The sequence below is a fragment of the Rhinoderma darwinii genome, chromosome 3, assembly GCF_050947455.1.
Source record: "Rhinoderma darwinii isolate aRhiDar2 chromosome 3, aRhiDar2.hap1, whole genome shotgun sequence".
Taxonomy (NCBI): Eukaryota; Metazoa; Chordata; class Amphibia; order Anura; family Rhinodermatidae; genus Rhinoderma; species Rhinoderma darwinii.
Genome location: NC_134689.1, coordinates 280,202,554 through 280,227,260, shown reverse-complemented (window position 1 = coordinate 280,227,260; position 24,707 = coordinate 280,202,554). Strand labels below are relative to the sequence as shown.

Below are 24,707 nucleotides of genomic sequence, written 5' to 3'. Positions count from 1 at the left end.
TTCTCAGGAAGGTTCCCGGGAGCTGCACCTTGATCAGCAGCAATTTCAGAGACTAAATCAGAATCGATCGAGGAAATGATTATACCTGGAGGCAAAATAAAAGCAGGATCTTCCTCCGAAGGAGGGCTGGCCATGAAGCTACGCGACAGTGCATCAGCCTTAATATTTTTAGACCCAGCCCTATAGGTAACCAAAAAATTGAATCTGGTAAAAAATAACGCCCATCGAGCTTGTCTCGGGTTTAGCCTCCGGGCAGATTCTAGGAACACCAGATTCTTGTGGTCGGTAAGGACCGTTACCTGGTGCCTAGCCCCCTCCAGGAAGTGGCGCCACTCTTCAAATGCCCATTTAATGGCTAAGAGTTCGCGGTTGCCAATATCATAGTTACTTTCAGTTGGCGAAAACTTCCTGGAGAAGTAGGCACAGGGGCGGAGATGGGTGAGGGACCTGGTACCCTGGGACAAGACAGCCCCCACTCCCACCTCAGATGCGTCAACTTCCACGATAAATGGCTCCATTTGGTTGGGCTGAACCAGCACCGGGGCCGAGACAAAGCACTTCTTAAGGACCTCAAAAGCCTGGACAGCCTCAGGAGGCCAGTGGAGGAGATCAGCACCTTTGCGAGTGAGGTCCGTAAGGGGCTTAGCGATGACCGAGAAGTTAGCAATAAATCTCCTGTAATAATTAGCAAACCCCAAAAAACACTGTAACGCCTTCAGGGAGGCAGGTTGGACCCATTCCGCCACAGCCTGAACCTTGGCGGGGTCCATGCGGAATTCATGAGGAGTGAGGATTTGACCCAAAAATGGAATCTCCTGTACCCCAAACACACATTTTTCGGTTTTGGCAAACAGTTTATTTTCCCGAAGGACCTGGAGCACCTTCCTGACATGCTCCACGTGGGAGGACCAGTCCTTGGAAAACACCAGTATGTCATCAAGGTACACTACCAGAAAAATCCCCAGGTAATTTCTCAAAATCTCATTTATGAAATTCTGGAAGACCGCAGGGGCATTACACAACCCAAAGGGCATGACGAGGTATTCGAAATGGCCTTCGGGCGTGTTAAACGCAGTCTTCCACTCATCCCCCTCTTTGATGCGAATAAGGTTATACGCCCCCCGTAGATCCAATTTAGAAAACCATTGGGCCCCCTGAACCTGATTAAAGAGATCAGGAATCAAAGGAAGGGGATACTGGTTCCTTACCGTGACCTTATTCAGGCTACGGTAGTCAATGCATGGCCTAAGACCACCATCCTTCTTCCCCACGAAGAAGAAGCCAGCACCTACCGGAGAAGAAGAGGGACGAATGTAACCCTTGGCCAGGGATTCCTGGATATACACTCTCATAGCTTCACGTTCGGGACAAGAAAGATTAAATATCCTACCCTTAGGAAGCTTAGCTCCTGGTACCAATTCGATAGCGCAATCGTATTCTCTATGAGGAGGTAACACTTCGGAGGCCTCCCTAGAGAAAACATCAGCGAAGTCCTGAACAAACTCGGGTAGCGTATTCACCTCCTTAGGGGGAGAAATAGAATTAACAGAAAAACATGACGTACAACATTCATTACCCCATTTGGTTAGCTCCCCAGTATTCCAGTCAAACGTAGGATTATGCAACTGCAACCAGGGAAGACCTAGCACCAAATCGTACGATAATCCCTGCATCAACAGTACAGAGCATTGCTCCAAATGCATGGAGCCAACAAGGAGTTCAAAAACAGGGGTATGCTGTGTAAAATAACCATTAGCAAGAGGAGTGGCGTCGATACCCACTACCGGGACAGGTTTAGGCAAATCAATAAGAGGCATAGCAAGGGACATAGCAAATTCCACAGACATGATATTAGTAGAGGACCCTGAATCCACGAAAGCACTGCTGGTAGCAGACCTACCACCAAAAGAGACCTGAAAGGGAAGCAAGATCTTAGTACGTTTCATATTTACGGGAAATACCTGTGCGCCCAAGTGACCTCCCCGATGATCACTTAGACGCGGAAGTTCTCTGGCTGCAACCTTACGCTTAGGACAGTTGTTCACTTGATGCTTGTCGTCCCCACAGTAGAAGCAGAGACCATTCTTCCTGCGGAATTCTCTACGTTGTTGGGGGGACACGGAGGCCCCGAGTTGCATAGCTATCTCTGAATCTTTCGGGGAGGAACGAAGCAACGGAGCTTCGGGAGGCATCATGGGGGAGTCGGAGGAGAAAACACATAAACGTTCACGTTGTCGTTCCCTGAGACGTCGGTCAAGTCGTATCGCTAAAGCCATAACCTGGTCTAGGGAGTCACAAGAGGGATAGCTAACTAGCAGGTCTTTCAGGGCATTCGACAGACCCAACCTAAACTGGCACCTTAAGGCAGGGTCATTCCACCGAGAAGCTACGCACCACTTCCGAAAGTCAGAGCAATACTCCTCAACAGGTCTCTTACCCTGACTTAAGGTCACCAGCTGACTCTCGGCAAAGGCAGTCCTGTCAGTCTCGTCATAAATAAGTCCGAGAGCAGAAAAGAAACAATCAACGGAGGAAAGTTCAGGGGCGTCAGGAGCCAAGGAGAAGGCCCACTCTTGGGGCCCTTCCTGGAGCCGGGACATAATTATACCCACCCGCTGGCTCTCAGAACCTGAGGAATGAGGCTTTAAACGAAAATAAAGCCTACAACTCTCCCGAAAGGAGAGAAAAGTCCTCCGGTCCCCTGAGAACCGGTCGGGCAACTTGAGGTGGGGTTCAAGAGGTGCGGTGCGGGGAACTACCAGGGTAGCATCAGGTTGGTTGACCCTCTGAGCCAGGGCCTGGACCTGTAGGGAGAGACCCTGCATTTGCTGAGCCAGGGTCTCACGGGGATCCATAGTGGTGTCAGGGACCAGGGGTAGACTAGGTATGGGCTTGTTATTATGTAACGGCAGGGGGTAGGGAGACGGACAAGTGAGCCCTAATCTACCCGCCACTCTGTCCCTGCCTACTTGCAACGACCCGCCCTAGGCGACGGGGTACAACTGGGCGGCGGTCCCTGCGCTCAGTAAGTGCACGACAAACACGACAAACATACAAGGAACACAAGCAAGGAAAAGGGGCCGTTGCCCACGGCAACACCGTGAGCAACCAGAGTGGTGAACGAGCCGAGTCAAGCCAGGAGTGTGCGAGGTACAAAACGAAAAGCAGAAGAGTAGTCGGTAAGCCAGGGTCGGTATGGAGCAGGATCAAAAATAGCAGGAGCTGTAGCTGGGCCAGGAACCACAAGGAAGGAAACCAAAGCAATAACAAGCACCGAGGGACAGGAAGTGCAGGCTTAAATAGACCGAGGGCGGGAGCTAGCTGAGTCTGGCCAGGTTACGATAGGCTCTCCCACTCCTAAGCCTGCCAGCCTGAATGGTGGAAGCAGGAGTCAGTCTCAGGGATGTATTCTCAGGTGCTGACTGATTAGTTCTGGGAGTTAACCCCGCAGTGCCTGGCAGATCCTTTACAGCTGCCTTAAACTCTGTGGACAGGTCAGGATCCTGTTTCTTTTAAATGCTGCACTGTAGCGCAGCCTTATATAGTGGATCGAGCGGGTTCCCCAGCAGCATTTAAAAGAAACAGGATCCTGACCTGTCCACAGAGTTTAAGGCAGCACAGAGTATTTCAGGAGAGGAGCGTGTGATTGGCTGTAGAGGCCGCTGCAGCCTGTGATTGGCTGCAGAGGCCGCTGCAGCATGTGATTGGCTGCAGAGGCGGTCACGTGGGATGAAGCGTCATCCCTGGAGGCCGGCCTTCTGACGTCATCCTGACGTGCGTGACCGCCACTACAGCCTGTGATTGGCTGCAGCGGCGACATGGATGAAACGTCATTGCTGGAGACCGGACAGGAGAAATGTAAGTATGAACGTATTTTTTTTTATTTTTTATTACATTAAAATTTTATTTTCCGTGCGCCGAGCATGTACTGTCAAGGTTGCTGAAAGAGTTAGTGCAGCCCATTAACTCTATCAGCACCCTGGACAGTACCATGCTCAGCGCACAGAAATTACAGGTTCAGTCAGAACTAGTTCGGTCCAAATCGAACTTTTTCGTGAAATTCGGCGAACTAGCCGAACCGAACTTTTCAAAAGTTTACTCATCCCTAACTATGCGTCTCAGCACTCGGCAACACCGCTCTGTAACTTTACATGATCTGTCACTTCGTGACTGTGTTGCTGTGGTTTCTAAATGCTCCGCTTAGCAATAATACCAGTGACAGTTGATAGTGTAATATCTAAGAGGGAAGAAATTTCACAAACTGAATTGTTGCAACATTGACATCCTATTAGGCCGGGTTCCCGCAGGTCGGATACGCTGCGCAAAAATCACAGATTGTTGTGCTTTTTTTCGGGTGTATTTTCCGCTTCGGCAAGCAGCGGTAAAAAACTTTAAATGTTACCTAGGCCGTTATCATGGCGACATCCCTCCTGTGCAGTCCGGTCCGGCCACCCTGGATGATGCTGCAGCCCATGTGACCGCTGCAGCAAATGTCATCCGAGGAGGCTGGACTGGATGGAGAAACAGACTTCTGGGTAAGTATGTTTTGTTTCTTTTTTCGTAGTTGCGATTTTTGCGGCGTAATTGCTGCAAATACGCTGCAAAAGTCTCAACACTTGGCTTTCTGTTGTGGGATTCACATCCCCATTGATTTCAATGGGGAAAACCCGAAAATCAACTAAAATGCAGCATAAAATGACAAACCTGCAAACTGCAGGTCAATTTATTAATGTTTACGCTGCATTTTTTTGCACAGCATGGGCACGAGATTTTCTAAATCTCATTCACTTTGCTGCTACTGTAAATGCTGCATGTTGCGGAAATTCTGCAGCGTTTACGCTTCCTGGGAACACGGCCTTACAGTACCACCCTGGAACTCAGTGCGCTCTTTAGAACGACCCATTCTTTCACAAATGTTTGTAAGGACGACTACATGGCTAGGTGCTGGATTTTATACACTTGTGGCAGTGGGACCGAATGAAACACCTGTATTCAACGATTAAGATGTGTGTCCTAATACGCTTGTCCATATAGTGTATATATAGTTAGGGCACATTCAGACGTGGCGGAATTGGTGTTGAATTCCGCTGCAGTCCGCAGTGGAATTCTGCAGCAGCCGTTTTTCACATTTATTCCTATACATTTTTAAGAAACTTAGTTCAGACGTTGCGGAAAATACCTGTGCGGAAATTAGGCTGCGGTGCAGAATTTTCCCTCCGCAGCATGCTCATGACATTGCAGAGAAGAAGCAGAATTTCACTGCAGATTTCAGCATTTGCAATGCAAAAACTGAAATCCGTGGCAAGTCCGCTAGGATATCCGCAACGTCTGAATTAGCTGTCAAATCTACAAATGTTGGTGCAGATTCGTTGCGTAATTGCCCCGAATCTGCACCAACATTTGAGGCGGAAAAATTCTGCCACGTCTGAACATAGCCTTAAAGTGTAGCTAAATGTTTGACATACTTCTGACTTGTCATAGTGACATGTCAGAAGTTTGGATTGGTGGGGGTCCGAGCAGTGAGACCCCCACCAATTGCTAAAACGAAGCAGCTGAAGTGCTCGTGCGAGCGCTCAGCCGCTTCGTGTCTGTTCGACTTTTTCCGTAAATGAATGTATCGGAGTACGGGCTCAATAGAAAGCCTATGAGCCCGTACACTGATACATTTATTTCCGGAAAAAGCCGAACAGACACGAAGCGGCTGAGCGCTTCAGCTGCTTCGTTTTAGCGATTGGTAGGGGTCTCCGTGCTCTGACCCCCACCAATCCAAACTTCTGACATGTTGCTTGACATGTCAGAACTTTTTTAAATGTTTAGCTACACTTTAATGTCACCCAAAACTATGCATTAACATGTCCCTTATCTTTCCTCATACATTCAAATAGAACTCTAAAAGCAATGGGGGTACATTCTTTTCCCAACATAAAAACACACTTTCTTACAAATGGAACTGAACGGCATAGCTGAATAAATAGAGTGACACTCTTCATTATTACATTAGGAGACGCATTGTTTTTTATCTCTGTTGCTTCAGGTGGCATATTTTTAATTGTAAACTGTTCCATTTGTCTGTTCCACGTTATCAGCAACTATTATCACCACAAATGTTATTATCTACAGATTAAAAAGCATATTAAAAATAAAAATAACGTGTCTGTATTATGTTATCTTATCTGTGAGGTTTTAAGTTACCATGTATAGAAAAAAAACAATCTTTAGTTATTCCGTATTGTGGACTTTTGCCCATATTTCTGAAAGCAGCGATGTGTAACAATCGAAAAAAGTATCTGAGTCACAAAAGCTAATGAAGATTGCATTTTTGTAACAGTATTATTCTTCTTTATATCATTAATTTATTTCATTTTCTTGATAGTTTACCATTACAATGCACAATGGATGCAACTCTTTTACCATTAGTTTAGGCTTTTTAGTACATATAACTGCATGCGCCATAAAATAGCTGATAGGAAACCAGCTCCACCTGTGCTATAGAACAAGGCCACATATAACATTTTATGGATGCGTTAAAGTGTTTTTGCTATTTGTGTGAGTTAAAAAAATAAAAAATATACATCTGGAGAAATAAAATAAAAAATAAAATAAATAGTAATACTTATTTACAATGGTGATTATTTCTTGGTTCTGTATGCAAAGACTGCAATACTATTATTTATAGTTAAGATTTTTTTTTCTATCTACTTTGTAAGGTCCATATATGATTGTATAAATCTGTAGAAAAGAGCAGGTTACTGTGAACAAGAACCCAATATTGATTTTTCTGCGGTGCAGTAAAGCATCTCCATTCTATTTGGCTCCTGTCAGAGAGACTCTTTAACAGCTGGAGTCAAATTGCACTATTTACAGCAAGAGTCCTTGTCAAGCGGACCATAAGTATTCTAACAATACACTATTCAAATGGCACTTTGCCACACAAATCGCTGACTTGATGAATGCCGCTTGTTGAAAGAAGAAGAAGCAAATATTAACGTTGTATTTCTATCTTTCTTAAGAAAATGCTTTACATAAAAATAAATATACAGTACAGCCTCTTGTGGTTACGTGTTGCAGCCTTTTCCAGAAATGAATGAGTTAAAATTGTTCCTTAAAACGGCTATTAAAGAATGGTACATCGGAGATTGTGCTGTTGAAATTAATTAAAATCTGCTTAGATACATCAAAGATGCTTGACAACATTAATATGGATCTTGTGTCAACTGCATTTGTCACACAAGGCCAAGCAGTGGCCTTCTGTTACTGGGAGTTCACTTGGCACGTGCACTACAATAACGAAATAAGAAAGGACAGGGGACCATGAAATTGAGGCATTCTTCTTTTGTAACCCAGATTTACATCAGCACAAATACAGTGACACAGCAAAGTCTTTGAAGTGTGGCTGTGCTGAACAGGCCTCTTCCTGCATTGATACGCAAATCTGAATAGATTAACCTGCAGGTCTCCCACGAAAGCATGACAACAGCAGTAAGTGAGATATAACCGGAGGAAGCACATTGCCCCTGCATTGTGCTCCGCAGCAGCACATTTAACACTGTGCAGCAGAACTTACACGAACATTGGAAAAACATGTTTTATGGAAAATGTTTCGAAAATTTCTGCATCAAAAAATGTAATTGTCACGTATGAAAGAAAAAGGGAAATGTACGTTACATAAAAATAGACATTGGAATCTAGCCCAATGCTACCATACAGATAAATATATATTGTAGCATTGTATAGGGACTATATTTTGGCATTCATTGAATATTTGATGCTTCCATGCCGAAACAATGCACATCTATAACATATATACTGTAAATATACACACTTTTATGAAACAATTTTGCAGGTACCGTACATCTCTAAAGAGCTCAATGGGCTCTGTACCAATCCATACTCCAATCACTTGAATGTGTAAAAAAAATATAGGGAATGGCATATGTCTCTGCGAAAACACATAGGGGGAGATGTATTAGGACTGCACTAGTCTTAATGAAAAATACAGCTGGAGTAATTTATAACAAATTTATTGAAGCGCACGACATTTAAAAATTGTTTGCATCTTCGGCTGTCCTTGCACTACTGAATAAAATTCTGGCTCGTGTAAATTTCCGCTATAATTTAGGCAAGCTTCTGGCGTAAATTATGGTAAGTGCGTCAAGCCGCAGCCCTTTCGTTCAGCCTCACCCACTTTTAGAAAAAAAAGTTGAAGTTTCTGTAACAATTTGGCAGTTTGCAACATTTCTACACCATAAAACTGTTGTGTAAATTTGTTACATTCCCCCCATATTTCCTTATGGTTTTGTTACACTGAAGTCAATGGAGTATGCAATGTGCAAAAAAAAAATGCATCAGTTGCGCAATCTTATTCAAATATAAAATCATAAATTCTAAAGGTAGATTCGCACACACAGTGTTTCGTGGAAAAAGGCTACTACAGTTTTTGGTGCCTCTTTTATTAAGCTAAAAGAAGTAGACTCAGCAAGAAGAAAATGTTTTTCCTTTATATTCCCCATTCAATTTAAATCCATTCCTGGCTTTGGCTAGGAAAAACTGCAGTAAATATACCACCCGTAGTGTAGGAACACACAGAACGCATATGCTACGAAAAAGTACACAGCGTATCCATCCTGGAAGCCGCAGTGAATTCTGCCTAAAAAACCAAACCAATTTGTGGTGCAGCTTTTTGGGCAGCATGTTCGCTGCGAAAATTCTGCAGGAATGGAAAAAAAAGTTAATACTTACCACCCAAGACTCGTCCCTCTTCTGAGCATGACTCGGCCTGCTGGGATGATGCTGTAGTCCATGTGACAGCTGCATCCTTTGATTGGCTGCAGCAGTCACATGGGATGAAACGCCATCCCAGGAGGCCGGACTGTGCTCAGAACAGAAGATTGCTTCACTAGGACTACAGCCGGGGGTACGTTTTTAAAATTAATTGTACATCAAGAAAAGGTTGTTTTTGTCTCACTTGCGTTTTTTGACGCGGAATCGCAGTTTCCGCCGCAAAAGTTGCAACACATGACTCTTATTGCGGGTCTTACCTCCTTATTGAATTCAATAGGGAAAACACACAACAGAAGAGCAGCGATTCCGCAGTATATATTGACATGCTGCGGCTTAAAAAAAATGCACCAAAGGTCAATTTATGAACGTTTTTCGGCTGATTATTTGTTCAAATCTCCCACACTGCTGCTACTGTATTAGACTGCAGATTTTCCACAATGAAATACGTTGTGGAAAATCGGCAGTGTTTCCGCCAAGTGTGTTCCTACACTAAAAGTGTTAAATGACCCTACGGACATGATCACACACACAATGATGCAGTTTTTGGTGCTGTTTATGCTCAGTTTTTTGAGACAAACACTAGAGTGGAAACAAAAGATAGGAGATGCATCAGTCTTTTCTTTAGAAAATTCCTTCCTTTTAGATCCACTTCTGTCTTTGGCTAAAGAAATGGAGCCAAAAACTGCACCAAAACTGCATCAAAATTGCATGTGTGATCCTGGCCTTACGCTGGAATCAAGCATGCAGTTTTTAGTGCAGTTTGTGGTACAGTTTTTGATGCAGTTCTTTTAAGCCAAAACCAAGAATGGATTCTAAAGAAAGTGAACTTATAGGGCACATTCAGATGTGGCGGAATTGCTGTTGAATTCTGCAGCTGACGTTTTTTACATTTGTTTCTATACATTTTTAGGAAACTTAGTTCAGACGGGGAAATAACTGTGCGGAATTTAGGCTGCAGTGCAGAATTTTCCCTCCGCAGCATGCATATTATGTTGCGGAGAACCAGCGGAATTTCACAGCGGATTTCAGCATTTGTTTTGCAAAGTTTGAGATCTGCGGCAAGTTTGCTGTGATATCCGCAACGTCTGAATTACCTGTCAAATCTGAAAAAGTTGCTGCAAATTCGCAACAAATCTGCAACGAAGATTTATAAACTGTTGTATTAGCACACATAACGTTCACACTAGCAACCATTTTTTTTGCCACATAAAGGAACCGATCAGCCAATGGCTGATCATTATGCTGTTTACACAGGGAATAGATCTGGAACAAATGTTTGTATGAACACTTGTTTGCCCGATCATTGGGCACACTTGAATTTAATAACCTGTAGATCTCCCTTTAGCAGCAATAACCTCCACTAAACGTTTCCTGTGCCTGCAAATACGATTATTAGAGTATAAATATCCTTGCGTGATGTCAGAGTTCATGCCCTGAAAGGAGCCGTTCAAGGTGAAACTCGAGTTGAGTATTTTAGCTGTATTGCCGCATGTATTTTACTGATTGTAAACTGAATTTTAACTTCTCGTTTGTGAGTACAAATAAAACCCTGAAAAATGTTACTTGGCTTATTTAGGCTCTATTGCGCTATGTCCCTATTTCTTCATTTGTAGACATTTGTCTAACCATGGATTGATGTACACCCAGGTTCCATATCTTCCGAAAGTTGTTTGCCTTGAGGCATGGTTCACACTAGCCAAATCTCCTTTATCTACATGTGGCACCGTGCATTGTTTTGCTTCTAGATCTCTACTGACTGGGCTGCACTATCTCCTTTGGATGTAGCATTCCTGACCTGGAGGAATATCAAGTTTTTCTTCACTAAACCTAGGTCCTCCTGCAGTGGCTGCCGCTATTCTTCATCTATCAGCACCATGTGCTCATCAATACTCCTTGGTTTATCTGCAACATGTGTTTGCTTCTAGATTATACAGTACTGGTCTGATAGTACGGTCTAACATTTGTGATTTCCAAGTGAAGTAAACTATGCCGCTTATAGGAAGGTGAATACATATTTTCTTGAAAAACTCTGATGTGCTATATCGATCGAAATAGCACTATTATCCCAAATGCCATGCTATCAACACAAACTCACAATTCATGTGATATCAGATGGTCGTTGCCTTTGATAATATTTAGAGATAATTAGAAAGTCATTTCAATGTCACTTGCTAATTATATGTGGCTTGACAAATCACAGTATTAAGACAGAGGCTGTGCTACACATTTATTAACCATTTTAGACACTCTTGTTCCATGCAGGGCCGTAACTAGGAAAGACTGGGCCCCATAGCAAACTTTTGACTGGGTCCTCCCCCCTCCACTGGGTATCACACAACCCCCCCCCCCCTTGTAGATAGTGCCTCCCTATAGATTCCACAACACAGCCCCCCCATATAGATAGCACCATACACAGCCCCCTGTAGATAACGCCTTACAGCCCCCCTGTAGATAACGTCTTACAGCCCCAAATCCCCCTGTAGATAACGCCATACAGCCCCCCTGTAGAAAACGCCATACAGACCCCCCTGTAGATAACGCCATACAGACCCCCTGTAGATAACGCCATACAGACCCCCCTGTAGATAACGCCATACAGACCCCCCTGTAGATAAAGCCATACAGAGTCCCCCCTGTAGATAACGCCATACAGACCCCCTCCTGTAGATAACACCATACAGCCCCCCCTGTAAATAACGCCATACAGACGCCCCTGTAGATAACGCCATACAGAGTCCAGCCTGTAGATAACGCCATACAGACCCCCTGTAGATAACGCCATACAGACCCTCCTGTAGATAATGCCATACAGACCCCCTCCTGTAGATAACGCCATACAGACCCCCCTGTAGATAACGCCATACAGACCTCCCCTGTAGATAACACCATACAGAACCCCGCCTGTAGATAACGCCATACAGACCCCCCTGTAGATAACACCATACAGACCCCCCTGTAGATAACGCCATACAGACCCCCCTGTAGATAACGCCATATAGCCCCCCCAAAAAAAAACTGCCTATAGTTTGTCCTACAAAAGAGATGTATCCCATATCCACAGGATAGGGGATACATGTGTGATCGCTGGCAGATCCCCCGAAGTTCTCCATGACAAACCTCAGACTTCCGGCGTCTGCGCAGTTCAATAAAAATGAAAGGAGCGGTGGTCACGCATGCGCACAAGCTCGACTGGTGCACAAGTCATTTCTATGGAGCTGCAGACAGACCCCGGAAGTCCGAGGTTTGTCATGGAGAACTTTGGGGGACTTTCGGTCCCCCGTTCTCCTTATCGTTGGGCGTCCCAGCGATCCCACATGTATCCCCTATCCGGTGGATAGGGGATGCATGTCTTTTGTAGGAACAACCCCTTCAGTGGCGTCACGCTGTAGCAGCCATAGCGGCTGCTAGCGGAGCCTCCGTCCATGGGGGGGCCGTGCCGGCCGGTGGCACGGGCCCCCTCATGCTATGGGCACCATTGCAGCCGCTACGGCTGCTATAGCGGTAGTTACGCCACTGGTTCCATGTTAGACAAAGGGGAGTGACTTAACAGGAAAGGGGGCCAAAAATTTGGCAAAAAAATCTGGCGTAAACGAAGCCAATCAAAATATACGTTTCTAACATGTCTAACTAGATGTGCAAAATTAATCATACTGCATGTGCCAATTGATAAATTGGGTGCATCTTCTGATGGCCTTGTGTTTGTTTACACTGTCTAAACTTAGATAGTAGTAGTCAATCTGCCCCATATAGTGCCCTGCAGATGAAGGCAAGATACTAATATAAGTCTGACATGTCTAGTTGTCCTTACATTAAAGAATTCTATATCCTGGAGATAAATAAAAGGACACAGATTTGCTGAGCTCAACAATCATTTAGAAAATTCAGTTCCTAAATGGTAAAGTTGATGTAATTGAAAATGTCTGGAGTGCTAAGGGCTCAAGGTTGGAGAAACTGTACAATCTGGATTACCTCCTGAACCGGTATATAGTATGTTTATCTATAGATACTGAGAAAGTGATAGTAAAATATGATATTTACCTAAAACTTCTGAACCACCTGATTAATTAAACCAAAATATTGTTTACTGTATGTTGGGCTACACGCTTGGTCATCACAAGTATCATGCCATATCTGTGTTTTATCACATAAAGCTTTTTGTTTAAATAAAATAAGCTATAAAATAATAATAATAATAATAATAATAATATTAAAAAAATGCTTTGCTCTTTGTCATTATAGCAAAAATGAATGTTCAAGTTTGTGGATCTTAAAAAGATGATAAATATAGGTCTTTTTTGTTTCACACAGGTGGTTTTTTGTGCAGTTTTGGATCCATAAGATAGATGTGCTGAATCAGTCCTAGGGTGGTTTTATACACTGTGTTTTTTGGAAAAATATAACTTTTTTGTAGCATTTTTCCTGGCATTTTTTAGTAGCAAAACGCGGCGGACAGATGTTAGCTTAAAGTTAATAGAAAATACAAAAGGTTCTACAAATATGGCGTTTTGTTAGAGTGTTTTTTTATTTATTTATTTTGTCCTGTATTTATTGGATCAGCGACATTTTTCAAAAATTGCAGTAGCCTGGCTTTGGTGTTTTTTGCATCATACAGATGCGTTTTGTCCTATCGACCTCCTTATTTTTATTTTTTGCCTCTTTAAGAAAAAACGCAATTATGGTGCAATTGCGATTTTTTTTTTTATAGCAATTTGATAGCGATTTTGTGGCAATTTTTCAGGAAAAAGCATGTGTTTCAAAAAGGAATCTTTGCATTACAGCATATTTGAATCCCATGATTTGCAATGTTAAAAACACCAACTAAAAGAAACACAGGTAGTGAAGTACGCTATTAGCAAAAAACGCTACCATGAAAAAACACATGCAGATTTTTGTAATGCGTATTTGGGTCAAAATAAAGACACAAAAATTATGTGAGAAGGAGGCCTTATTTATACTTTTCCTTCATTTTGATCACCTCCTTGCTTCGGCTAGAAAAACTGCTCCAAAAACGATACCAAAAATTGCCTGTGTTAATCAATCCGAAGAAAAGATGAACCAGCAAAAACTACATTATGTGATGAAAGCCTAAAACAATGTCAGAAAATTATATAATATTTAAATCACGTTTTTATTATATATTTTTTATAAAAGTTTGTTGCTGTGTTTTTTTTATGTGCATTAGGCCTTATTCACATGGACATGTCCGTTTTGCGCGCGCAAAAGATCCGTGTGGCATCAGCATATGGTACGAGGCTGCATGATTTTCATCATTATGACGCTCTGGTTTTATGTTGACAAACAGAAAAGCAGGTGGTGCTTTTCTGTTTTCACTCATTTATTTTAATACTGTAGCGCGCATCATGCGCAGCACCCGGAAATGCTTCCGTGTGCCGTGTGCGATTTACACGCACCCATTGACTTCAATGGGTGCATGCTGCGCGAAACATGGACAAGTATAGGACATGTCGTGAGTTTTACGCAGCGCACATACGCTGCGTGAAAATCACTGACAGTCTGAACGGCCCAATTCATTAACATAGGTCCGTGCGACGCGCGTGAAAATCACGTGCGCAGCACAGACGTATAACACGTTTGTGTGAATAAGGCCTAATGAGAATGTCCACACACAGCATTTCTTCATAGACTTTTCAATTTAACTTAAAAAATGTCTGGAAAAAAAACTCCTGTACAAAATTTAAAAACACACTACTAAAAATGCATGTAAATATGGTAAAAATACTTCAAACCGTAGATTTTTAACATGCATTTTCAAATTAAAACCAAAAACAAAAACCTGTTTGAACTTAACCTAATGCTCTGTATGCATCCCTACTGCCCTTCCCGGGTCTCTCGCAGTGAAGGCTATACTCCATCATTTCCAGGAGACTGTTAGGCCATGTTCACACGTGGCAGAATTTTTCCGCTTCAAATGTTGGTGCAGATTTGGGGCAATTACGCAACGAATCTGCACCAACATTTGCATATTTGACAGCTAATTCAGACGTTGCACAAAACACAGCGGACTTGCCACAGATTTCAGTTTTTGCATTGCAAAGGCTGAAATCCTCAGTGAAATTCCGCTTCTTCTCCGCAACGTCATGAGCATGCTGCGGAGGGAAAATCTGAAATCTGCAGCTAGTCCGCTGTGAAATCCGCAATGTCTGAATTACCTGTCAAATATACAAATGTTGCTGCAGATTCGGTGCATAACTGCCACGAATCTGCAGCAACATCTGCAGCGGAAAAATTCTGTCAAGTCTGAATGTGCCCTAATGGTGCACTCATACGTGGCGTACTTGCATTGTATTTCCGCAGCGTAAGAATACGCTGTAGAAAACTACAATGCATGCCTATGGGAAAAATATTCTGCAAAGCAAGAATTAGAGAAATCTGTCTGTGTTGCAGAATATTCTTTCCATAGACATATATTATAGTTTTCCACAGTGTATTTTTAAGCTGCAGAAATACAATGCAAGTACGCCATGTGAGCGCACCCTTAGGGTAAGTTCACACGTAGAATAAATACTGCGGATTTTCCGCAATGGAATTCATTGCGAAAAATCCACAGCAAATACAATAGCAGCAAAGTGAATGAGATAAAACTAATCTCATCCACACACTGCGTAACCAAGTATACAGGATTGCCGTCATAATCTCTTTATAAATAAAGCATTAAAAGGAACACAAGTACAGTATACAGTATCAGAGGATCACATGAGGCCCAGAGGCTGCCAGTTTAATGTCAGTACCAAAGAAATTAGTATTTTCTGCCATTTTTCTTGTAACATAAGAGGGTATCAAGTTAGAAATGTACAATATTTAGCTAATTTTCCCACTTTAAGGGCATGACCACACGTGGCGGATTTCCTCCGCAACTGTCCGCATCAATGCCGCTCAGAATCTGCGTTGCAGATTCTGCTGCGGATCTGCACAAAATGTGCAGTAAATTGATGCGGACTAGTTGCTGCGGACTGCGGTAAAAGTACTTCCCTTCTCCCTATCAGTGCAGGATAGAGAGAAGGGACAGCACTTTCCCTTGTGAAAGTCAAAGAAATTCATACTTACCGCCCGTTGTCTTGGTGACGCGTCCCTCCTTCGGCATCCAGCCCGATCTCCCTGGATGACGCGGCAGTCCATGTGACCGCTGCAGCCTGTTATTAGCCTGTGATTGGCTGCAGCCGTCACTTAGACTGAAACGTCATCCTGGGAGGCCGGACTGGAGACAGAAGCAGGGAGTTCTCGGTAAGTATGAACTTCTATTTTTTTTACAGGTAGCTGTATATTGGGATCGGTAGTCACTGTCCCGGGTGCAGAAACAGTTACTGCCGATCGCTTAACTCTTTCAGCACCCTGGACAGTGACTATTTACTGACGTCTCCTAGCAACGCTCCCGTCATTACGGGAGCCCCATTGACTTCCTCAGTCTGGCTGTAGACCTAGAAATACATAGGTCCAGCCAGAATGAAGAAATGTCAAGTTAAAAAAGCAAGACGCATCCGCAGCACATATAACATGTGCATGACAGCTGCGGACTTCATTGCGGAAATTAGAATCTCCATTGAAGTCAATGGAGAAATTCCGCCATGAGTCCGCCACTGCTCCGCAACAGACAGAGCATGCTGCGGACACCAAATTCCGCTCCGCAGCCTATGCTCCGCAGCGGAATTTTACGCCTCGTCTAAACGAACACTGCTAAATTAAAGTGTAAGTCAATGGACAAACGGCTCCGCTGCGGATTAACGCTGCGGAGTGTCCGCAGCGGAATTTAAGTGAAATTCCGCCACGTGTGAACCCAGCCTAAAAGAACGTCAGGAAATAATTTCATACGTAAATCAAAATTGCCTTACTTTGTTCGATGACTTTTCAGGATGCATTAGGTTATGGGACAGGGCTCCAAGTTTGTGAACATTTGATGTCTTGAAAGTTGTTCTACTGTGTCGTTGTGTCTCGTGAGAAGTGGTGACCATGGACTCATTCACATCAATGGCAAAATCATCACAAGCAGTAAGGATCACTTTTGCCATCTCACCCGTTTCATGACGTTCTAAAGTGCCTGATAGGAAAAACAGAAATAATAAAACAAATACCTCATAGAGATCAGACTTTTGTTGTGGAATCCTGCCATTCCATGTCTAATGGGATAACCCAACAGGCCACCCAATTCCTGTGTTAATTTTTGATAAAAGGTGTTAGAGGTGTCTGGAAGCTGCTGATCTCCCTCTTTGTGGTAATAACATCCTCATCCAGCTTAGCTGAGTAATCTATAAGCAGTTAGGTACAGATAACAAAATATTTCGATGTTCTCTTCTCACTACAGTACGTTCTTCAAAATATGAATCACTTCCATCTATAACTAGGCGAGTCAATTCTACTACGTTTAATGGCCAGCCTCATAGTGGGTCAGTGTTACATAAAATATGAATATTATAGTATATGAATAAACTAATTTATCTCATCCACATTGTAAATGTGACTGAAGGAAATTAAAAACTAAACATTAATATTTGTAATTAATACATTGTATCTAAATAAAATTAATATCAATCCAAAAATCCTCCAGAGCACTGACAAGGATGTCACTTAATGTGAGATGCTCAGCAGAGGCTTTTACCCAAAATATCAGCAGACTATAAAAAGGTATCAGCAGAAAGGAAACGAATTAGCTCAGGGAGAAGGTTGGCCAATGGTCCTGCTGAGCAGTAGTGCTCTATACACTGTGCAACTGCCAGACCCATTAGGCTTTCTGTTGTCATCTGTATACTTTTCTTATATCTAAAAGTATGTATTTTCAAGCATTTTTACCTAATGTTAATTATAAATTAGTAATTTAGTATGTGCAGAAAATTCTATGAACTTTCATTCCAAAGTTCAAATGTAGCGTAACCTATGTCACTTAATGAGACTTTATCAAACTAGATAAACATTTAATTCTTTATTATTTGCCAGTATACACTTCCGTTTTCTCTGAGCTAGTGGGTGGAACCTAACTGTTATCATGTCTTCTATGCACTGCACACATAGAAGAGGAGGAACCTGCTCTCCTATCTCTATGGCTGGGTTTTACGCCTCAAATTACGTCTGAAAAAACGGCTCCAATACGTCGGCAAACATCTGCCCATTACTTTCAATGGGCTTTACGATGTACTGTGCCGACAACCTGTCATTTTATGCGTCGCTGTCAAAAGACGGCACATAAGGACACTTCTTGGGACGTAATTGGAGCCGTTTTTCATTGACTCTATTGAAAACAGCTCAAAAAAACGCCTCAAAAAATGTCTGAAAAGAAGCCTCAAAAGAAGCTCCAAATTTCATTTTCAGCTTCAAAAACGCCTGGAAATCAGAGGCTGTTTTCTCTGAAATTAGCTCCGTATTTTCAGACGTAATTGCATTAAGGCTGGGTTCACACGACCTATTTTCAGGCGTAAACGAGGCGTATTATGCCTCGTTTTACGTCTGAAAATAGGGCTCCAATACGTCGGCAAACATCTGCCCATTCATTTGAATGGGTTTGCCGACGTACTGTGCAGACGACCTGTAATTTACGCGTCGTAGTTTGACAGCTGTCAAAAGACGACGCGTAAAATTACAGCCTCGTCAAAAGTGCAGGACACTTCTTTGGACGTTTTTAGAGCTGTTTTCTCATAGACTCCAATGAAAACAGCTCCAAAAACGGACGTAAAAAACGCCGCGAAAACAGCGCGAAAAACGCCGCGAAAAATGTGAGTTGGTCAAAAAACTTCTGAAAAGCAGGGTCTGTTTTCCCTAAGGGTATGTGCACACGATAGCAGGCATTTACGTCTGAAATGACAGACTGTTTTCAGGAGAAAACACCTGCCTCGTTTCAGCCATAATTGCTCCTCCTCGCATTTTGCGAGGCTTCTCTGACAGCCGTAAAATTTGAGCTGTGCTTCATTGAGTTCAATGAAGTACGGCTCAAATTACGTCTGAAAGAAGTGTCCTGCACTTCTTTTGACGAGGCTGTATTTTTACGCGTCGTCGTTTGACAGCTGTCAAACGACGACGCGTAAATGACAGGTTGTCTGCACAGTACGTCGGCAAACCCATTCAAATGAATGGGCAGATGTTTGCCGACGTATTGTAGCCCTATTTTCAGACGTAAAACAAGGCATAATACGCCTCGTTTACGTCTGAAAATAGGTTGTGTGAACCCAGCCTTATCGTGTGCACATACCCTATGTATCACACATACAGGATTAGCAGTGTAGCTGAGAATCCAGTTCTAGGGTGACATAGAAATCTTACTAGCACCCTGTGTCTTCTCTGTGCTCCTGCTCTCTCGTCCCCCTCCCCCTCTACAGACTTCTATTGGCAGGCTGTGAAGAGACACACCCTTAACTTCCACAGTCCGTCTGTATATAAGGACTTATTTTGATTGACAACAGGGGGTGGACAGCAGATTAAAAGAAGGGGACACTTAGTGCCAGTAATTTCACACAGAATTTGCATGAATGAAAGAACAAATTTTTAACAGTAAGTAAATGACAAAGTTGATATATATCAGGTATACTATTTGAAAAGTTAGTGTCCATTAAAAAAACAAGCACAAATATTATTATTTGGTTAGGTAGGGGGTGGGTTTTAATACTGATGATCTGTCCACAGGTCAACAGCATATGATTGGTGGGGTCCGACCCCCGGATTCCACACCAATCAGCTGTTCTTGCTGCCTCCGGGCGCCGGAAGCTATGCAGTGGCCGGTGCCGGAAGCAGTTGGCTCCAGTCACAGTATAGCAGCCGTGCTGATTATTTAAGTGAATAGGAGTAGAACTGCAGTAACCCGGCATGGCCGCTCTACAATTATTGGAATAATCTGCTTTCGGCACCAACCACTGCATAGCTTACGGCAGCCGTAAAAAGGTGATCAATGCAGGATCTGACTGTTGGACCCCACCGATCATATACTGATGACCTATTCTGTGGACAGGTAATCATTATGAAAAACTGCCCCCTACCTGAACAACCCCTTTATAAAGTTGTACTTTCAATATACTCTTAACAATATCATCCTTGAAAGCAAAACCTTGCATTTATATGCAGCTGCAGATTTTACACATTCATACGAATTGTTGAACAGCTTGACATTGTAAGACTGAAATCACACAAACTTCTATGTACATCGGGTTTAAACTAGGCACATGTGAGCAAAAATGGTGTTTCCACAATAGTACGCACATGTATTGCCCTTGTCAAAATATCCTTTATGGAGGAAAAACAACAACAATACAGGAGCATTATCACTGCCCTCCGGTGTTCAAAAAGATAAACAAAAAGCATGCAATAAATAGAGACATTTATATGGGCCAATATGTACTGCTCCAAAGCATTTACAGTCTACACTGTAGATAGCACTCATTCTCTCAGCAGGATTCCTATCTCTATGCAGAGATAAAGTGGTCAAATGCGACTGAGCCAGCAATTTTCCTGCTTGTTCTCAAACATTGAATGACATACAATATTTGTGAATTTTTTGGAAGAAAATTATATATTTCTTTAAAAAGGATCAAAAATTAGAGTTTTTGTAGTAGAAAGTAGTGAGTTATATTGTAACATTGAGATAGCTTCTACTTCAGGATAGTGGCTATTACTTACCAGTCTATATTTTAACCCCACATTGTTGTCTTCTAGCATAAAACACAATCTTAACCCCAAATCACTATCACTAATGAATATAACTGAGGTATATAACCATTAATTCAGTTTAATTTAAGACCTAAAAGAAATTGTAATCTACTGGCTTGAACTATAGATATTCTTGACCATTCTGCCAAAGGTGTCAGGAGAGAATAGCAAATCAGCCACCATCTTTCAAGCTCTCACCTAAATAGTTCGAAATTATTTGAGGTCTCTGCTCTCAAATACTACAATCCCTTTGTGGTCCAATTAAGAATATTTTTCCACATATCAACATGATGTACACACAGCACAAGTTTCTAAGAATCTAAAGTCTAAATACTTACACATTTATAGGAAAAATCTTATTATAATTATAATAATAATAATAATAATAATGTATAATCTAAAATATAGAGAAAAACAATCTCAGGTCTTATTTAATAAACACTATTGTACATATACACTGATCAGGCATAATGTTAAAACCAGCAGACAAAAAAATTGTGTGTGTGTCCCCCTTGTACTGCCAAAAAGGCTCTGACTCATCGAGACTTAGACTGTACAAGACCTCTTATGGTGACCTGTGCTATCTAGCACCAAGACGTTAGCAGCAGATTGGAGAAAATATATAGAAATCCAGCACCTGTACTTTAAAATCACTTATTTATTTTCATGTCAGTAAGACATGTTGCAGTAATGATCCAGATATTGCATGTTTCTCCTACACTTACACATTTCAAACCCTAAGGTTCTTGATCACAGCATGAACTAAAGCCACACACATGTTTTTTAAAGCATCATGGACCTATCAAAAAAGTTTTAAAGAAACACAGTCTTTAGATAAATTAAAATGACATATATTCTACCTTATATTATAAAAATGGCAAATAGGGAATATAGTAGCACAAGTCTTATCAGTATGTAAATGGATAAGCGGGTACATTTTAATAAACATATAACAAGTCACTCCTATAGTTTAAGCCCTCAAAAAACGTAGTTCCCAAATGCAGGATCCAAAACGCCTCACGTGTTTTCTCCAACCCACACCACAATGGGTTATACACCTTTTTAATACCAGAAAAGCAAAAAGTATCCAAAGATCCCCCGTATTTATCAATGAAGTGCCTTGCTGCATCGGACACATTAAGTTGTTTCTTGGTAATATCAGAAAAATGATGAGAAATTCTCAACTTAAAGAGGCTCTGTCACCACATTATAAGTGCCCTATCTCCTATATAAGGAAAGGGGCGCTATAATGTAGGTGACAGCAGTGCTTTTTATTTAAAAAAAACTATCTATTTTCACCACTTGATTAGCGATTTTAGCTTTATGCTAATGAGTTTCTCAATGGAAAACTGGGCGTGTTTTACTATTGACCAAGTGGGCGTTGTACAGAGGAGTGTATGACGCTGACCAATCAGCGTCATACACTCCTCTCCATTCATTTAATCAGCGCATAGGGATCCCTTTAGATCACTATGTGCTGTCTTATACTAACACATTAACGATACTGAAGTGTTTTGACAGTGAATAGACATTCCACGGTATGTCTATTCACAATCCCGACACTTCGTTAATGTTTCTGTGGTAGTTACAGCAGAGCAAGCGTAATCTCGCTGTAACCTGTCATTTACCACGTAATCTTGCGAGATTACGCTTGCTCTGCTGTATCTACCACAGAAACATTAACGAAGTGTCGGGATTGTGAATAGACATCCCGTGGAATGTCTATTCACTGTCTAAACACTTCAGTATCGTTAATGTGTTAGTATAAGACATTACATAGTGATCTAAAAGGATGCCTATGCGCTGATTAAATGAATGGAGAAAAGTGCATGATTCTGATTGGTCAGCGTCATACACTCCCCTGTACAACGCCCACTTGGTCTAAAGTAAAAATACGCCCACTTGGGCATTAAGCAACTCCTTAGCATAAATCTAAAATTGCTAAAAAAAGTGGTGAAAACAGATCGTTTTTTTAAATAAAAAGCATTACTGTCACCTACATTATAGCGCCGATCTCCTTATGTAGGAGACAGGGCACATATAATGTGGTGACAGAGCCTCTTTAAACACTATGTACACCATTGTAAGCCATTTTTTTTTCATTAAAGAAATGTATTTAGTGTTTTTAACCAATGTTCAAATGATTTATAATTTATTTATTTTTTACTTTATAAGATGCAGCTTCTATGTATCCTGTATACATAGAAGCTGTATCGCTCTGTCTCAGCCGATTTAGTCAGATGCGCTGAACTGACAGCTTGGCTGAGGGAGGGTCCTGAGTGTCTCTGATAGACAGGATCAAGCTAATATCCGTCAGATGTGATAGTTATTAGCTTGATCCTGTGTGTCAGAGACTCACAGGACCTGCTGTCAGCTGAACTGATGGAATCAGCTGGGACAGAGCGATACAGCTTCTATGTATACAGGATACATAGAAGCTGTATCTTAAAAAGTAATACATTAATTTAATAAAAAAATATTTTTTACTTGCAAAGGTGTACATAACACTTAAGCTTCCTAATAGTACACCCTGTATATGACAGATTGATGGTTTTGCTTTGTATCGTATAGATTGATGAAGTTTGGTTTTTTTAGAGACTATCCCCATCCGCAGAACAGCGCACACCAGTTTTGCATGCATTTTTGCACATTTTGCACTTTGCTCCTCCACATTTAAAAAAAACACGCTGAGGCAACCATGTTTTATTCAAAGTGGGGGTTTTAAAAATGCTCAAAGACAAATTGTCCCCAATGGTTTTGTTATGTTTGGCCGCACATTTTAATCCTCCCTGAACTATATTGCCTAGAGCCTCATCCTGAAAAAAAATTAGCAAATATTTCTGTAAGATTTTTTTTTAACATCACTAAAATTGCTGATAAATGTGTTTGAAAAAATTACAGCTTTAGAGGATCCAATCTGCATAACCTCTTTTCTTCAACATCTTATTAATTTCAAAACATTGTTCCTTAAACAGTGATTCCATTGTGCACATTCTCTTAACCCTTATATATTTTCGCGTGGGGGTTTCCTCAATGGTGTTTGGAATGGCAACTTTTTGCATTCAAAAGGGTGTTTCCTGTCTGCGGTTTCCTATATAAAGTTGTACCTACCCTCATCCTTTGTATGTTACCCCATAACCACATATCCAGAAAGGGAATGTGTCAAGGAATCACTACTTGAGCAATTCCCCAGAGTGAAAGTTTATGGAATTGCTATACAAGCAATTCTCCAAAGGCAGCTGGAGACTGTCTGGATCAAGCGTACAAGTAAATTAGCTACCTCAAGACCCCAGACCAATAAGAGGTCATCAATGTAGCGCCCGTACCATAGTATGGAGCAAATTCCATTTCAAAGCATGCAGTGTATGAAAATAAGGATGCCCCTTGGCTTGATTGGTCGAGAGGGACCAAGTGGACACCTTCACAGCACCTTAATATTAAAAGGAGTGGCAGCGGTGACCACACTTGCCTCTCAATTATTCATACCAAGAGGCACCTTAATATGCATACAGTATCTGCTTTAGAACAGTGCCCTGAACAGGAGATTTTTTTATGTAATGAATTGGAGCGACATCTCACAGTGATTTAAGGGGACATTGCTCGTTCTTGGTAGCAAACAACCGTTGAATTATTCTTGGGAGTGTTCTGGTACGTTATACCAATCATGTATTGATATGAAGAATATGTTGTTTTATTGTTTTTTTTTAATATCTAATTAGAAAACTGTTAAATTTTCAGCTCGTGTTTTGCTAAAACTGGATCAATTTATCTACTACATTCATGTTAAGGAATTGATGTAAATATTTTAGACCATCTTAATTTACAATGAGTAATTCAGTAGAAAGTACATGTAAAATGGGTGGAATTAGTCATGCTAAAGTCTACCTTAAAATAATAATAAATCTGAGTTCTCAAAAATATTTATTTTGTGAGTGGAGTTTCCTCCATGGTGGGTCTGGAGCACAAGTAGAAGATGTCTATATGTGAGTTCTGCTAATGACAATGTATCTAAGGGTTGGAGGAGTCCTGTGGCTTCTGTTAGCTTTTATTCCACAGGTTTAAAACAGCTCTTCTGCTCATGTCCCAGCTGCCATAAGAAGGAAGGAGGACAGATTATTGATTTTGGCCTTTCTAAAAAAAAAAAAAGAACTGGGCATCAAGCCGCCTGGAGGCCACATAACATGTGGCTCTTAAAAGAGTCATGAAGGCCCCTGTGGCCAGAACTAATTTCCCCCCTATAGATGATTTTGTTTGGTTCATTATGACATGTAAACCTTACACATAAA

At 41.7% G+C, this 24,707-nt stretch overlaps 1 protein-coding gene across 3 annotated transcripts in view; it reads right to left on the bottom strand.

Annotated features, from left to right (window-relative positions):
- Positions 1–24,707, bottom strand: part of WDR72 (WD repeat domain 72) — a 266,149-nt gene that overhangs the window by 145,009 nt on the left and 96,433 nt on the right. For all 3 annotated transcript variants that reach the window (XM_075855213.1, XM_075855215.1, XM_075855214.1), the window contains exon 14: positions 16,629–16,834. In XM_075855213.1, the coding sequence (XP_075711328.1) occupies positions 16,629–16,834 (206 nt within the window). The remainder of the gene's footprint in view (positions 1–16,628; positions 16,835–24,707) is intronic.